The 18406-nt window shown below is 45.1% G+C and overlaps 1 protein-coding gene across 5 annotated transcripts in view; it reads left to right on the forward strand.

The window, feature by feature from the left end:
- LOC125458413 (netrin receptor UNC5C-like) overlaps positions 1–18406 on the forward strand; it is a 366866-nt gene that overhangs the window by 338298 nt on the left and 10162 nt on the right. For all 5 annotated transcript variants that reach the window (XM_048543670.2, XM_048543678.2, XM_048543692.2 and 2 more), the window contains 4 exons: positions 3994–4227; positions 8627–8776; positions 15607–15771; positions 17939–18117. In XM_048543670.2, coding sequence (XP_048399627.1) covers positions 3994–4227; positions 8627–8776; positions 15607–15771; positions 17939–18117 — 728 coding nt within the window. The remainder of the gene's footprint in view (positions 1–3993; positions 4228–8626; positions 8777–15606; positions 15772–17938; positions 18118–18406) is intronic.

The following is an 18406-nucleotide window of genomic DNA, read 5'->3' on the forward strand; positions in this document are numbered from 1 at the left end:
TCCAAACAATTTCCTGTTCCAATAGAAAAATCACTTGGTTTCCTGAATCTCTGCTCCAGACTCACATCACTCAGTTTCACTTTATGCAGTGATATATTGAAAGATTTGCATTCATACTTCCTTTCTTACAAGCTCTAGGCATCCCATATACAGGAAAGATATCAACAGCTTGGAAGGGAAGAGGGTGTAGAGAAATTGACCAGAATGGCACCACGGTTACAGGACTATTTGTTTAAATCACCCATGGGATGTTAGTGCCTCTGGCTAGGCTCACGTTTATTGCCCATCCCTCGTTGCCCAGAGGGCAGTTAAGAGTCAACCACATTGCTGTGGGTATGAAGTTACTTTTGGGCAAGACCAGGTAAGGATGGCAGATTTCCTTCCCTAAAGGGGCATTAGTGAGTCAGGTGGGTTTCTCCCCCTGACAATCAGCAATGGAGTCATGGTCATCATTACTCTCTTAATTCCAGATTCTTTATCGAAATCAAATTCCAGCATCTGCAGGACAACAAAATGTGAGGCTGGATGAACACAGCAGGCCATTGTCTTGGATTCTCCAGCATCTGCAGTTCCCATTATCTCCAGCATCTGCAGGGGTGAGATTTGAACCCAGGTCCCCAGGACGTTAGCTGGGTTTCCGGATTAATAGCCTAGCAATAATACCATGAAGCCATTGCCTCCTTCCTTCTAGTTAGTCTAAATTAATCCAGCAGACTAGCGAGGCAGGGATTGGTCTCCTCTCAGCAGCATGGGTAAGAAGAAATTTAATGGAAATGCTCAAAGTGATGGAACTGGATTTCACCGGCTGCACTTGTCATGTTCCTCACAGAAGGAAAGCTGGTCCCAACTGGACAGAGTTTTAAAAGGTCTGTCTCACAATGATAACACAACGGGCAGGGTTATACTGGCTAAAGGAGTAGTGCTTCTGCCTGTCCATAGACTGGGGAGAGGGAGGTCCAAGCAATCCCCACACAATCAGGACTCAATAGTGGGCCTGCAGGGAGGGTCCAGGAGGAAGGTGATGGTGGCAAGAGAAAGTCCATGGTTTTAGGGCAGAGGAGTGCTTAGAAAGCCAGAGGGAACAGGAAGTCTCAGGAAGGGAGGTGGGCTGTCACTGGGGACACAGGTTTTGGGCTGGATGGTGGGGAGGATCCGATGTATACAGGGCCAACCACCCTGACCCCATTCACCCCCACCCTTCCTTCCTGACTTTTCAAAGGAGCCATGTCAAAAGTGAGCTTTATTGTCTGATTGACCTGTTACTGCTTGGTGGTTTGTGGCAGACAATTAAGCCTGCGGAGTTCTCTCTCACAGACAGCAGGTGACACCAAAATGATTTCAGGAAAGGCTCAGATATAATTCTTAGAGTTAAAGAGATCAAAAGCTATGGAGGAGAAAGTGGGAAGAGGTGCTGAGTTGGATGAGCGGTCATGGACCATGCTGAATAATGAAGCAGCTTTGAAGGGCCAAATATTGATCCTATTTTCTATGTTTCAGTCATTGAGGTCCATAAATGCTAATTAGCTGGGGTTGATGTACTTCAAGAGACAGGGCAGCCTGTTACCTACTCACCTCCCCATTGTGTGAGGAATACTTGGGCAGGAAGAGGGATGGGGAGACAGCCATTGCTGAGGAGCTGGGAGTTTGCGGTAAGACTTGGGCAGGCTGGGAGAGTGGGCATAGAAGTGGCAGATGGAATACAGTGTGGGAAAGTGTGGAAGGAAGGAAGAATAGAGGCATAGACTATTTTCTCAATGGGTAAAGGCTTTGGAACTCTGAAGCACAAAGGGTCTTGGGAGTCCTCATGCAGGATTCTGTTTTGGTTAACATGCAGGTTCGGTTGGCAGTTAGAAAGGCTAATGCAATGTTAGATTCCTTTCAAGAGGGCTAGAATACAAGAGCAGAGATGCATCGCTGAGGCTGTATAAGGCTCTAATCAGAGTTTTGCAATATTGTATTTGCAATGCTGTGAGCAGTTTTGGGCCTTGTATTTAATTAAGGATGTATTCTATTTGGCAGGGGTTCCAAAGGTTGTTTACAAGAATGATCCCAAAAATGAAGGGCTTGTCATGATGGGAGCAGCTGTGGACTCTGAGTCTGCACTCAATGGAGTTTCGAAGGATGAAGGGGAATCTGATTGAAACTTGCACAATGCTGAGAGGCCTGGATAGAATGGACATGGGGAAGAAGTTTCCACTAGTAGGAGAGACTAGGTCCCAAGGGCACAGCCTCAGAGTGAAGGAACAATCCTTTAAAACTGAGATGAAGAGGAACTTTTTTAGCCAAAAATAAGGGATCTCTATAATCCATTGCCACAGGAGGCTGTGGAGGCCAGGTTGTTGAGTATTTAATACAGAGGTAGATAGTTTCTTGATTAGTGAAGGGATCAAAGGTTACAGGGTTGAGAAACATATCAGCTGTGATTGAATGGCATAGTAGATTCGATAGGCCATATGGCCTAATTCTGCTCCTGAAATAAATAGGGAGAGATAGGGAGACGGATCGAAGATGGATAGAGGACAAGATAGGTGGAGTGGAGACAGACAGGTCAAAAAGGCAGGAATAGAGCCAGTAAAGGTGAGTGTAGGTGGGGAGGTAGGGAGGAGATAGGTCAGTCCAGGGAGGACGGACAGGTCAAGGGGACGGGATGAGGTTAGTAGGTAGGAGATGGGGGTGTAGCTCGAGGTGTGAGGAGGGGATAGGTGAAAGGAAGAACAAGTTAGGGAGGCAGGGACGAGCTTGGGCAGGTTTTGGGTTGCGGTGGGGGGAGGGTAAAGGGTCTAGGCCCAAAACGTCAGCTTTCCTGCTCCTAAGATGCTGCTTGGTCTGCTGTGTTCATCCAGCTCCACACTTTGTTATCTTAGCAAGGATAAACGAATTGGGTAACTCTCTCAAAGAGACAGGACATATATAACATGCTCAATTGCCTTTTTTAGTGCTGCATCAGTTTACAATTCTGTTATTCTTCAAAGCTGATAAAGTGGATAGTTTTGAACAGTAGCTACTTGCAATGAAGACTCTCCATTGTTTGGCCAATTTATCTAAAGCTACATGGTAGGCACTCAGTTTCCCTCCATTCTGTAAGTACAATGTGCTTAGTGAGTCTCACAGAACCACAGCATTGTTCTGGCACAGAAGGAGATCATTTGGCCCATCGTGCCTACACTGGCTTTTCAAACGAGCGTCATTACCTAGTGCCAACCACCTGTGTTTGCCCATACCCTCACACATTATTTCTATGCAAGCAATAATCCAATGGCCTCCTGAATTACTGAACTGAACCTGCCCCCACCCCCACTTCTCCTTGCATTCCAGACTCTAAAGTATTGTTTTTGCACATCACCCTTGGTTCTTTTGCAAGGTGAAACCTGACCTGATGGCATGGAGACAAGGACAAGGTGTTGGAGTGTGTGGGGAGGGGGAGGGGGTGATGGGGAGCAGGGGCAGGGTCAGGCTGGGATGGAGCCATTGGTGACAAAGCTGCGAATGTCATCCCCTTGTGTGGACAGATGCAAATTGACATTCAGGTGTTTGCTGAGAGAGGTATTTAATGGTGCAGAAGAAACAATTTTAATATTTAAGTGGGAGAAACATACTGCAAGCTGCCAAAAATAACAGTGGTGTTATTAATAAACTTAGTGAGGAAAGAAAAATGTTCACAAGTGCGTAGCATGGTTTCCCTATTTATTCCAGTTCCCTCCCCCCATCCCCCTCTCTGATGAAGGGTCTAGGCCCGAAACGTCAGCTTTTGTGCTCCTGAGATGCTGCTTGGCCTGCTGTGTTCATCCAGCCTCACATTTTATTATTTACAATGGTACCTGTTTCTTCCAAAAGTGGACTATTTATTTAAACTTTTTAAATAACATTTGTTTAAACGTAAAAGACAGTTCATATGTCTAAAGGATGTTGGAAGGACATACTCTGAAGGGCAATCCATAACAAAGGGTCTGAGTTGTTAAACTCTGTGTGTACTTTTATTTTCTTCCTCTATAGGACGTGCTGGTTCTAGGATCAGAAACACTCACCACCCCCTGTTACGTCCAGCTTGACCCTCAGACTTGCCACATGGTAACCGAACAGCTTGGCACCTACTGCCTGGTAGGACAGTCCATCAACAAATCAGCAACCAGGCGACTGAAGCTCGCCATTTTCGCCCCTGTGGTCTGCAATTCACTGGAGTACAGCATCCGTGTCTACTGCCTGGATGATACGCAAGACACTCTGAAGGTACCTCTGCAACCTTACGTTGGGAAGCCATAAAGAATTTGCATTTATATTGTACCTTTCACAGCCGTCATATCTCCAGAAAAGCTTTAAAGCCAATTAAGATAACAAAGTGTGGAGCTGGATAAACACAGCAGGCCAAGCAGCATCTTACGAGCATCTTTAACTTTCCGGCTCCTCTGATGCTGCGTGACCTGCTGTGTTCATCCAGCTCTACACCTTGTTATCTCAGATTCTCCAGCAACTGCTGTTCCCATTATCTCTCTCCAAAGCCAATTAAGAGGCTTTTTTTTGATGGGTAATTACTGTTGTAATGTAGGAAACATTATATCCATTTTACACACAGCTGCCTCCCACAAACAGTAACATGACAGCAACCTGTAGTGATTGGAACCAGGTGGACCTCACTGCCCACAAGGTCCTTGACTGGGTTGTTTACCTGGGCCAATTGGGAAAGCACTAGCTGACCAAAACAACCAGAATATCCTCAGTTCAGGGGATTGACTTGGAGCTGGCTGACCACAGTTACTGTGCACAAGTAAATAAGGGGTGACTTGGTGATGGGATACCGGCCTCTGTGTGGTTATTTCACAACCTTATCATCTGCCTTTGGGTCATGGGCTGAATGATTAATTTTGGCCAAAGCACTGAGGATAACTCCCTAGGATCTCACAACTTAACCTGTCAGTGCAGTAAGTATTGAAGTTATCCAACATGTCAAAGTGACAGGACAGCGGAGAAAGTTGGTGAATAGTTCTGTTAATTAAGGAAAGCACTCGTACAATAGTGAGAGATGATCTCAGCTCAAAGGGGCAAGATGTAGATTCACAACGGGACGTGATGGGAAATAGGCAAGATGAGAGACCATCTGTGGAAGTAGTTTATACCCCTTGTGGCAGTGGTTACATTGTAAAAAAGTAAATACAGGCAGAAATAAATGAGCTGTATAAGAAATGTGCTACATAATCATGGTGTTTTTAATCTAAATATAGATTGAGGGACCCTAGTGGCAAAGGTGGGAAAGAAAATGAGCTCCCAGAATGCATTTGGAACAGCTCCATCAAGCAGTACATTCTATCACCGTACAGGGAGCAAGCCATTCAAAACCTGGTTCAGTGCAAGGTGGCACGGTTAATTAACAAAAACAGAAAGAACTGAGGATGCTCTAAATCAGAAACAAAAACAGAAGTTGTTGCAAAAGCTCAGTGACGCGCCAGCTGTACAAAAGTCTGGTTCAACCACATCTGGAGTATTGTGTCCAGTTCTGGTCGCCTCATTACAGGAAAGATGTGGAAGTGTTGGAAAAGGTACAGAGGAGATTTACCAGGATGTTGCCTGGAATGAAGGGAAGGTCTTATGAGGAAAGGTTGAGAGAGCTAGGGCTTTTCTCTTTATAACAATGGAGGATGAGAGGTGACTTGATAGAGGTGTACAAAATGATCAGAGGTATGGATAGAGTGGATAGCCAGAGACTTTTTCCTAGTGTAGAGGTAGCTATTAAAAGGGGGCTTAGTTTTAAAGTGAGTGGACGTAGATATTGTAGAAACATCAGAGGTAGGTTCTTTACGTACAGAGTGGTAGGGACATGGAATGCATTACTGGAGAGGGTCATGGAATCGGCCTCATTCGGGGCATTTAAGCAGCTATTAGATAGGCATATGGATGATAGCACAAGTTAGGGGTGGAGGTTAGATAGACCTTAGGATTAGGGTAAAAGTTTGGCACAACATCATGGGCTTAAGGGCCTGTACTGTGCTGTACTGTTCTATGTTCCATGTTCGAAGGAAGAGTCACTGGACCCAAAACGTTCACACAGAATTAATTACCTTGTTGCAAAGGAACCTGTAATGGGCAGTGACCATAACATGATAAAGTTCCAGGTTCAGAGCAAAGGTGAGAAATGTGGGTTTAAGGCTCATGTTTTGTGGAAGTAACAAGCTGGTGGATCAAGGGACACTAGTAGATGTGGTGTACTTGGATTTTGAAAAAGCTTTTGAGGTGCCACCTCAAAGGTTGCTGCACAACATAGTAGCTGATGGTGTCATGGGTAAGATTAGTACAGATTAAAAAAAATTGGTTTGCATACTGGGAGAAGAAAGTAAGAATGAATGGATCTTTTTCAGGTACTCCATTCATTAATATTGGCCAAATATTAACGTGGAGTACTACTGGGATGTGTGCTAGAAGTTGGAAAAGTGATTTCCAATTTTTGTCAATAACTTGGGAACAGTTGGTGGATTTGCCAATGACACCAGGACAGTTGGAAAAGGAAATTGTCAAAGGAGGAAGAAATTCCACAAATGGATATAGACAGGTTAAGGGAACAGGTAGAAATTTGGCATATGGGGGTACAATGTGGAAAAGTGTGAATTGACCACATTTTGCAGGAAGAAATAGAAAAGTAGCATAATATTTAAAAGGAAAGAGATTGCAGAGATCTGTGGTTTGGGTTACAGAGGAGTCTGGGTGTCTCAATACATGAATCACAAACCCTTTATATGCAGGACAGCTAGAGTTTGGAATGTTGTTCACTGCAAAGATAATTGAATATCGAAAATAGAGAATTTTTACTGCAGATGTGCTGTGCCTTGATGAGATCACAGCTGAAGTACTGAGTACAGTTTTGGTTCCTTATTTGGAATGGGTATAATCAGAAATAATTCACAGAAAGCTTTATTGGTCTGGTCACGGCCATGATTCACTGGGTTCAGTTGATTAAGTTGGCTTTTTACCCATTGGAGAATGAGAAATTGTAACATGTAAATATGCCAAGGGAACTTGACAGGTTGGACTCTGGGAGGATATTTCTCTTGAGAGAGAGAAGGGTAGGACCAGATGACATTTTTTCACAATGAGCAGCATTAACATCTCAATCCAAGAGGCTTCTGAAGAAGCATAACTAGACTCTAAATTTTAGCTCTATTTCTCTTGCCACAGATGCTGCCACACCTGCTGAGTTTCTCCAACAATTTCTAATTTTGTTTGTTTCAGATCTTCAGTATCAGCAGTTCTTCGTTTTATTTAGAATGACCAGTCTCCCTTTTCAGGTGGAGATGAGGAGAATTGATCTTCCACATTAATGCGTGGAAACTCTTCCTGAGAAAACAGTAGAAGCTGGTCATTGAAGGCAGAGTTAGACAGATTTTTAATAGGCAAGGATGTCAAAAATTATGGAGGGCAGGCTAGAAAGTGGAGCTGAGACCACAATTCTGATCCAACATGATCTTATTAGATGGAAGAGTAGGCTTGAAGGGCAGAATGGCCTACTTCTAGGTTCTGTGCTCTACTGCAGTACGAACCTGGACCTTATGCCATTGTTCCAGGGTTGGGTTCTTGAAGACTGTAGGGAAGGGGTGATGGTGGGATTCTATTCTTCCGGAAAGTCTTTGACCTTCGGCATTTTCCATCATGTTAGGTTCTGCAGTGGGCACAGCCATTTGGTCCTTTATTAAACAAATAATTCTTCATATGACTAAATTGAAGAAAGTTTTCCCTAAAGTCATAGAGTCATACGCCATGGAAACAGACACTTTGGTCCAGTCAGTCCACACTGACCATAATCCCAAACTAAACCAGTCCCACCAGCCTGCACTCAGCCCATATTCTTCCGAACATTTCTTAATCATGGCCGATACAGTGTGGAGCTGGAGGAACACAGCAGGTCAGAGGAACAGGAAAGTCAATGTTTCAGATTTACACCCTTCATCAGGATTCTGAAACCTGAAGAATCATCTTTCCTGCTCCTCTGATGCTGCCTGACCTGTTGCGTTCCTCCAGCTCCACACTGTGTCGACTGTGACTCCAGCATCTGCAGTTCTTGCTAGCTCCTATTTCTTATTAACTGACCTAGCCACACCTGCATCCTCCACTTCCTCTGGAACTTTATACCCACATATGAACTACTCTCTGTTTAAAAAAAAATGACCCTCATGTTCGACATAAATCTTTCTCCTCTGATCATAAAAATATATTCTCAGTTTTGAAATTCCCTCACCCTGGGAGAAATCGCCTGCCATTCACCTTATCTGTGCCCCCATCATGATTTTGTAAGCCTCGACAAGGTCACCCCCTCAGCCTCCTATGCTCCAGTGAAAAATGTCCCAGCCTATCCAACCTATTGTATACTCAACGGTTTATCTTCGGGTTAAGGAAAATCTGGACCTCATAGTAGGTGTGTGCCTGGTCTTAGGGTCATTTGGTAGTGTTCCTATCGCTGGGTTCTAGTCCAACGTGCCCTGAAGATGTGTCACTTAAAGCTGATTTATACCTGGTTTAGTTGCAGTGGAATGTATAGGCGTACATCTCTGTTCTTCATTAGAACTAGGCCTGAGATATGTTCATTCACTCTGAGATAAGTCATTGTATGCTCATGTGTTCAGTCAACCTTGACCTTTGTTCACAGGAAGTAATTCAGCTCGAGAGGCAACTGGGAGGACAGCTAATGGATGAACCAAAGACCCTCCTGTTCAAGGACAGCACCCATAACTTGCGTTTGTCCATTCACGATATCCCTCACTCTCTCTGGAGAAGCAAACTCCTTACAAAGTACCAGGTAAATAGTTTCAATTAGCTTGCTTTATGCATGGCCCATTGCTCTCTGTTTTGGGTACCAAAGAGGGAATGATTGGTGGTAATTACAGATGTAGATCTCTGACTGTTAACCCATTATTGTACTAATTTTTTTCTAAATAGTCTGTTCTACATTTTATTTTTTGAATATTGGAGAATATATTGAATAGCTCCATTCGGTTTATTTCCTCAACTCCCAAACATTTTAGCATTAACCTTTGCTTTATATTCACCATAACTGTAATCTTCTAAGACTTAAGCATAGAACATAGCAGCGCAGTACAGGCCCTTCGGCCCTTGATGCTGCGCCGACCTGTGAAACCAATCTGAAGCCCATCTAACCTACACTATTCCATTATCATCCATATGTTTATCCAATGACCATTTAAATGCCCCTAAACTTGGCGAGTCTACTGCTGTTGCAGGCAGGGCATTCCACGCCCTTACTATTCTCTGAGTAAAGAAGCTACCTCTGACATCTGTCCTATATCTTTCACCCCTCAATTTAAAGCTATGTCTCCCTGTGCTAGCCATCTCCATCCTAGGAAAAAGGCTCTCACTGTCCACCCTATCTAATCCTCTGATCACCTTGTATGTCTCTGTTAAGTCACCTCTTAACCTTCTTCTCTCTAATGAAAACAGCCTCAAGTCTCTCAGCCTTTCCTCATAAGACCTTCCCTCCATACCAGGCAACATCCTGGTAAATCTCCTCTGCACCCTTTCCAATGCTTCCACATCCTTCCTATAATGCGGTGACCAGAACTGTATGCAATACTCCAAGTGCGGCCACACCAGAGTTTTGTACAGCTGCAACATGACCTCATGGCTCCGAACGTCAATCCCTCTACCAATAAAACCTAACACACAGTACACCTTCTTAACAACCCTGTCAAACTGGGTGGCAACTTTCAGGGATCTATGCACATGGACATCGAGATCTCTCTGCACATCCACACTACCAAGAATTTTGCCATTAGCCCAGTACTCTGCATTCCTGTTACTCCTTCCAAAGTGAATCACCTCACACTTTTCTGCATTAAACTCCATTTGCCACCTCTCAGCCCAGCTCTGCAGCTTATCTATGTCCCTTTGTAACCTGTGACATCTTTCCACACTATCCACAACTCCACCGACTTTAGTGTTATCCGCAAATTTACTAACCCATCCTTCTACGCCCTCATCTAGGTCATTTATAAAAATGACAAACAGCTGTGGACCCAAAACAGATCCTTGCGGTACACCACTAGTAACTGAACTCCAGGATGAGCACTTCCCATCAACCACCACCGTCTGTCATCTTACAGCTAGCCAATTTCTGATCCAAACCGCTAAACCACCCTCAATCCCATCCCTCTGTATTTTCTGCAATAGCCTACAGTGGGGAACCTTAATAAATGCTTTACTGAAATCCATATACACCACATCAACCGCTTTACCCTCATCCACCTGTTTGGCCACCTAAAGAATTCAATAAGGTTTGTGAGGCATGACCTACCGTTCACAAAACCATGTTTACTATCCTTAATCAAATTATTCATTTCTAGATGATTATAAATCCTCTCTCTTATAATCCTTTCCAACACTTTACCCACAACTGAAGTAAGGCTCACTGGTCTGTAATTACCAGCGTTGTCTCTACTCCCCTTCTTGAACAAGGGGACAACATTTTCTATCCTCCAGTCTTCTGGCATTATTCCTCCAGACAATGACAACATAAAGATCAAAGCCAAAGACTCTGCAATCTCCTCCCTAGCTTCCCAGAGAATCCTAGGATAAATCCCATCCAGCCCAGGGGACTAATCTATTCTCACACTTCCCAGAATTGCTAATAACTCCTCCTTATGAACCTCAATCCCAACTAGTCTAATAGCCTGTATCTCAGTATTCTCCTCGACAACATTGTCTTTTTCCTGTGTGAATACGGACGAAAAATATTCATTTGGTGCCTCTCCTATCTCTTTGGACCCCATGCACAACTTCCCACTACTGTCCTTGACTGGCCGTAATCCTACTCCAGTCACTCTTTTATTCCTGACATACCTATAGAAAGCTTTAGGGTTTTCCTTGATCCTACCTGCCATAGACTTCTCATGTCCTCTCCTGGCTCTTTTTAGGTCTCTCTTTAGGTCCTTCCTGGCTAACTTGTAACTCTCAAGTGCCTTAACTGAGCCTTTGTGCCTCATATTTACATAAGCCTCCCTCTTCCTCTTGACAAGAGATTCAACTTCTTTAGTAAACCACGGTTCCCTCACTCGACCACTTCCTCCCTGCCTGACAGGTACGTAATTATCAAGGACATGCAGTGGCTGTTCCCTGAACAATTTCCACATTTCAATTGTGCCCTGCCCCTGCAGTTTCCTTCCCCATTCTGTGCATCCTAAACCTTGCCTAATCGCCTTGTTATTGCCTTTCCCCGAACTTTAATGCTTGCCCTGCAGTATATACCTATCCCTTTCCATCGCTAAAGAATTGTGGTCGCTATCACCAAAGTGCTTACCTACCTCCAAATCTAACACCTGACCTGGTTCGTTACCCAGTACCAAATCCAATGTGGCCTCACCTCTTGTTGGCCTATCTAGATACTGTGTCAGGAAACCCTCCTGCACACATTGGACAAAAACTGACCCATCTAAAGTACTTGAACTATAGTGTTTGCAGTCAATATTTGAAAAGTTAAAGACCCCCATAATAGCTACTCTGTCACTTTCACTCCTATTCAGAATAATCTTTGCTATCCTTTCCTCTACGTCTCTGGAACTATTTGGAGGCCTATAGAAAACTCCCAAAGGGTGACCTCTCCTTTCCTGTTTCTAACCTCAGCCCATACTACCTCAGTAGATGAGTCCTCATCAAACGTCCTTTCTGCCACCGCAATACTGTCCTTGACTAACATTGCCACACCTCCCCCTCTTTTACCATCTTCCCTGATCTTACTGAAATATCTAAACCCCGGAATGTGCAACAACTATTCCTGTCCCTGCTCTATCCATGTCTCCAAAATGGCCACAACATCAAAGTCCCAGGTACCAACCCATGCTGCAAGTTCACCCACCTTATTCTGGATGCTCTTGGTGTTGAAATAGACACACTTCAAACCAACTTCCTGCCTGCTAGTACACTCCTGCGACCTGGAAACCTTAATCATAACCTGTACACTGGAGCTACAATTCAGGTTCCCATCCCCCTGCTGGATTAGTTTAAACCCTCCTGAAGAGCTTTAGCAAATCTCCCCCTCCCCCCAGGATATTGGTACCCCTCTGGTTCAGGTGTAGACCATCATGTTTGTAGAGGTCCCACCTACCCCAGAATGAGCCCTAATTATCTAGGTATCTGAATCCCTCCCTACTGCACCATCCCTATAGCCACATGTTCACCTGCTCTCTCCCCCTATTCCTCGCCTCGCTAGCACGTGGCACAGGTAACAACCAGAGATAACAACATTGTTCTAGCTCTAAGCTTCCACCCTCGCTCCTTGAATTTCTGCCTTACACCCCCATCCCTTTCACTGCCAATGTCGTTGGTGTCTATGTGGACCACGACTTGAAGCTGCTCCCCCTCCCCCTTAAAGATCCCGAAAACATGATCCGAGACATCACGGACCCAGGCACCTGGGAGGCAACACACCAACCACGGGTCTCTCTCATTCCCACAGAATCTCCTATCTGTCCCCCTAACTATGGAGTCCCCAATGACTACTGCTGTCCCCCTCCCCCCTTCCCTTCTGAGCAACAGGGACAGACTCTGTGCCAGAGACCTGTACCCCATGGCTTACCCCTGGTAAGTTGTCCCTTCCAACAGTATCCAAAATTTTACACTTGTTATTGAGGGGATCAGCCACAGGGGATCCCTGCACTGTCTGCCTGTTCCCTTTCCTTCCCCTGACTGCAACTCATCTACCTTTTTCCTGTACTTGAGGTGTGACTACCTCCCTGTAGCTCCTCTCAATTACTCCTTCAGCCTCCCGAATGATCTGCAATTCATCCAGCTCCAGTTCCCTAACGCGGTTTCCGAGGAGCTGGAGTTGGGTGCACTTCCCACAGATGAAGTCAGTGGGGACACTAGTGGTGACCCTTAGCTCCCACATTCTAAAGGAGGAGCATGCAATTTCCCTGACATCCATTCCCACTGTTCTGAATTCCCAAACAGACTATTGAAAAAAAATCTAATAACCTTACCAAATCAGTGTTCAGAACCTTTTTTTTTGGTTAGAGGAGGATGGGTGGGAGACACTACCTAAGAAGTGTTTCGGGTAAAGCAACCGCCCAAATATAGCTGTGAATTTTGGCTTTCATGAATGATATATATTAATTGTGTTCACTGTAAATGACAGCACATAAGTCAGCCCAGAGTTTGATACCACCCTATCTTTTCAGATCCACGTGCTTGGTCTATAATTCACCCAGCTGCCCTTTTCAGCCCAGGACAGATTACATTTGTATTAGCAGTCGGCCTCAATTATCACCCTGCGAATGGGCACTTTATTTACTCCTAGTTAGTAATTGAGGTGAAGGGGATCAAACAGAGGGTGTGTGGTGAAAATTTGTGGGAGTTAAAGGTGCACAGGGTAGGCCCTGTGTGTCAAGTGACAACCTCCCCCCCGCCAAACCCATGGGGAGTAATTCACTTTTGTACTCCACAAATAAGTCAGCCCTTATTTTGAGAGGAATTTTTGTCAAGGATTTGAAAGTTACCATAAACATCAACACAGACAGTAAGTGTGTTTGGGTATTAACCGGGGATTCTCATGTTCCTGCATTAGTACCATCAGTTCTACTCAAGATGCTGCGTCTTCTTGTGACTGTACAGGCTGATTCTGCACCCACAGATCTATGAGCACATGGGGCAGATGTCCCATGGCAAACAGTGGAACACAGAGAGCTGGTTTAATTCTTTCTGTCACCACTCTGTCTCATCATTAAAGTACTTGGATTCATGATGCAGCTTGATGGACAAGTTGTCATCATTTTAAATGATTAGTGGTAAGCTCCCCTCAGTCATTGATGTTAGCGCTGCCAGACTTCAAGGAAAACTTGTGACTTTACAGCACTTTTTCTGTCCTCCCTGGAATGATTAGAAGTTAAGAGACAGAATCAATTGCGTGAGGTTCATGAGATCGATTCTGGGTATTGAGGGACTGTCTTATGAGGAGGCGTTGAGTAGCTTGAGCCTGTACTCATTGGAGTTTAGAAGAGTGAGAGGTGACCTGATTGAGACATAGAAAATTCTTTAGGAATTGACAGGATAGATGCTGTAAGTGGTTTCCTCTTGTGGGAGAGTCTAGGACCAGAGGGTGTAACCTCCGAATAAGAGAGCGCCCATTGAAGACAGAGATGAGGAAGAATTTCTTCTCTCATGTTCGTAAATCTGTGGAATTATTTACCATAGAGGGCTGTCGGAGCTGGGTCATTAAGTGTATTCAAGGCTGAGGTAGACAGGTTTTTAATGAGTAAAAGAATCAAGGGTTATAGGGAAAGGGCAGGCACGTGGAGTTAAGGATTATGAGGTCAGTCATGATCTTATTAAATGGACAAGCAGACCCAGTGGGCTGAGTGGCTTACTCCTGCCCCTACATAATTTGTTCTTACAATCTCTTATTCAGCAGAGTTGAATTCATATCACTGTGAAACAGTTGCCAGATTAATGATGACACTTCTTAAATAACCAAATCTTTGAAACACAGTCCTCAGAACCTCATGATTTACCTCTTGTTAATCTAACTGCCTTAGACAGCTCAGGTCAAGTGGTCATTAATGAACACAAACTTCTCCTAAGAAGTTGTGAAGGCAGAAATCCATGGAGGGTTCTATCTACAGGAGCAAATAAACCTGCAATCAAAGATACTTCCACAGTCACCACCTGAATGAATTGAGGTTAAATTCCAAGAATTAATGCCTTGTCCACAGAGTATTAGTCTGGGCTTCTGCATTACTTGTCAAACAGCTTTACCATTACACCATCATCATCCCCTGTGAAAGCAAGGTTAGAACTATCACCACCTACAGATTCTGTGTGAGACCTCCTGTACCTACCCACAGACTGAGTGGGACTTTCTGTAGAATGCATGTAACATGGGCATTGACACCTTCAGAGACACCTTCATTTTTGCAACAGCCATCATCTCCCACCATCACATAACCATCATCCCATCAGAACAACTATCACAAAAGAAAGCAAGTACACTTCTAGTACTTCAAGCTCAAGGTGATGGCCTAATAGTCATGTCAATGGGCTGGGACTCCCAAATCTCAGGGGACATTGGTTCAAATCCCATCATCATGATTGGCAGAATTTAAATTCCATTAACAAGAATAATCCGTGGACTTCAGGGGTCAAATTGTGAGGAGTGATTATTAAAATTAGGCCTATTTTCTGCAGCATCAGGATAGTTAAGGAATAATCTGATCAAAATATTCAAGATACTATCAGGAAACACACAGGGGAGGTAAAGATAAATTATTTTCACAGGTTGGAGATTCTAGCAATGAGGGGGGAGGGGGTCACAGACTCATGATGTCGGAGATGTTTTAGGAAGCACTTGGACACACGAAGGGTGATCGAGGTTTGGAACTCTCTTCCACGAACGGCAGCGGATGCCATGTCAGTTGTTAATTTTAAATCGGAGATAGACTGATTTTGTTTGACGGGATCTGGGCCAGAGGCAGGTGCATGGAAGTATGCCACAAATTAGTCACAATCTCATTGCGCAGTGGGACAGGCGTGAGGGGCTGAATGGCGCACTCCTGCTCCTATGACCTACGTTGCTAAGTGCTCAGTAGCACTTTTCTGCTGACACCTTTCTGCCTTTCTCAACAGGAGATTCCTTTCTATCACATATGGAATGGCTGTCAGAGGAACCTTCACTGCACCTTCACCCTGGAGCGTTTCAGTCTGGTCACCTCCGAGCTGGTTTGTAAACTTTGTGTACGCCAGGTGGAGGGCGAGGGGCAGATCTTCCAGATTCAGAGCAGCTTGTCTGAGGTAAAGACAGTCAACCCATTACCAAACATGGACTGGTGACCAGTGAGGCCGATGGCCCATGTTCCCTTGCACTGACTGTGACCACGTGTCCAGGGCTGTTGGGACTATCTCCTGCAGCTCGCTGCCTGTCCCACAAATGAACGGTGTATTGAGTTAACACTTGTCCTTCTGACATGCGCTGTTCAGGCTGCCCCATACTGAACAGTATGTCTTTCCCTATGTTTGAACTCCCAGCCAAGGCAAACCAACAGCAACAAATCGGCTCATCATCTCACTGACTGGCAACTCACCACAAATCAGTCATGTAGGAATGAATGGAAAGGAATGAGCCAAATAAATGGATGAATAAAGAAGTAAAAAGATATATTTAGCTGGCACCTTTCACAGCCTCGCAATGTCTTAAGGTGCCTGACAGACAACACCGAATTGCTGAAACCCAGTCACTCTTTGTATTTGTAAGAAGCGGAAAACTATTGCGCTGCAAAAAAAATGCAAAGATTTCTGAGATAACAAAGTGTGGATAGGCCCGAAACATCAGCTTTCCTGCTCCTCTGATGCTGCTTGGCCTGCTGAGTTCATCCAGCTCCACACTGTGTTATCTCGGATTCTCCAGCATCTGCAGTTCCCGTTATCAAAGATTTCTGAGTTTGGCTTTCAAGTTGAACCAGAGCTTTGGCCAACACTCATAAAAGTATAGACAATACGAGCAGGAGTAGGCCATTCTACCCTTCGAGCCTGTTCCACCATTCAAAGAACAAAGGACAAAAGAAAATTACAGCACAGGAACAGCCCCTTTGGCCCTCTAAACCTGCAACGACATGCTGCCCATCACAACTAAAACCCCCTACCCTTCCAGGGACTGTATCCCCCTATTCCCATCCTATTCATATATTTGTCACGGCGCCCTTTAAAGTAACTATGGTATCTGCTTCCACTGCCTCTCCCTGACAGCGAGTTCCAGGCACCTGCCGCCCTCTGTGTAAAAAAAATTGCCTTGTACATCACCGTTAAACCTTACCCTTCACACCTTAAACCCATGGCCCCGGTAACTGACTCCTCCACCCTGAGGAAAAAGCTTCTGACTGTCCAGTCTGTCCACGCCCTTCAGAATCTTGGAGACCCCTGTCAGGTCGCCCCTCAACCTCCATTGTTCCAGTGAGAAAATTCATTTAATATGATCATGACTGATCATCTAACTCAGCCCCCTGTTCCAGCTTTCTCTCCCATATCCTGTGATCCCTTTAGCCCTGAGAACTGTATCTAACTCCTGTTATCTGCCTGATAACGAGTTGTCAAATCTGAAAGTGTTGCAGTTTGGAACTGTTCATCGTTCACGTCGAGCACAAAATTCAGCATTTTACTTGATACTAGGTTAGCACTGAGAAACTTGTTCAGCTAACCCCTGCTGTCTTCAACCTAAAGCTGACCCATGAGCTCCAGGTTACTTTGCTTCGATGCTGTTTGGCTGTGGAATCAGGCCACCGTCTCAGGGTGTTTTCCTGTTTGTTATTCACCCCCTCCATCAACATCAGGGATACCTGCTTGCTGTTAGCAGGAGAGTTTGCTGTGCATAAGTTGGTCATATCGCCACAAGGATGGCATTCTCAGGAGTTTCTGCCCATGGCTTTGAGGTGGTGAAAGGCACTACAGGAAAGCAAACTGTGCCCTGCTTTCCGGGATGGGGTCAGCAAAGAGAGGGGGCACGGTCTTTTGGACTGAATTGATCAGACTAGGAAGGGTAGGTGATTGGAACTGGCCTAAAGAGGGAGTTCAATATCAAATTCCGTTCGATCAACTTTCAATGAAGTTCACTAAAAGGCGCTATATAAATGCAAATTGTTGCTGGGTTCATTTAATTGTATTGCAAGTGCCTTCGCTACTGTTGTGCAAACAAAATGGGTGCCAGGTTCACGAAGCCCATACCCTATGAGAAAGTGTCACTGGATTCGAAATGTTAATTCTGCTTTCTGCGCACGGACACTGCCAGACCTGCTGAGTTTCTGTAGCAATTTTTGTTGGTAGTTCTGCTCTGGCAGGATTGCATGCATGTTGCGCTGACCTCTGTTTAGTGACCTGGTGCTGAGTGTGGAATCCAGCGGCTGGGGGGGGCGGGGGACCAGGAGTCAGTGAAGGAGCGATCCCTGACACGTTGCTGCCTGTGTTGCAGGATGTGGAGCCAGTAAGCAGTTTGCTGGACGAACCAGACAGCGGTGTGACCACCCTAGTGGGCCCCAGCGCCTTCAGAATCCCCTTCTCCATCAGGCAGAAGATCTGCACCAGCCTGGATGCCCCAAACAACAGGGGAAATGACTGGCGGCTGCTGGCACACAAACTGAACTTGGACAGGTAAGGGAATCGGGCAAGAATCGGTCTGAATTTGGGCAGTTCTGCGATAGGGTTCGAGGTCAGTTAAAAAGAAACTGGTGCTGAAGAGGCCCTTGGTGATGGTGCCCATGAAGTAGCAACGTCGCCAGCTCTCCACGGCTGTCCTGGCATTCCTGAGACTGAAGGATTCTTTCCGGGGTCCATCCATGTGTTAAACCGAGGCAATAAATCCAAGCCAATTGGTCAGTCGGGTGGGGGGGAGAGAGGTGGGTGGGGGTGGATTGGCTTGGTGGGGGGATGCATTCGAATC

The sequence above is a fragment of the Stegostoma tigrinum genome, chromosome 1 (genome assembly GCF_030684315.1).
Source record: "Stegostoma tigrinum isolate sSteTig4 chromosome 1, sSteTig4.hap1, whole genome shotgun sequence".
Lineage (NCBI taxonomy): Eukaryota > Metazoa > Chordata > Chondrichthyes > Orectolobiformes > Stegostomatidae > Stegostoma > Stegostoma tigrinum.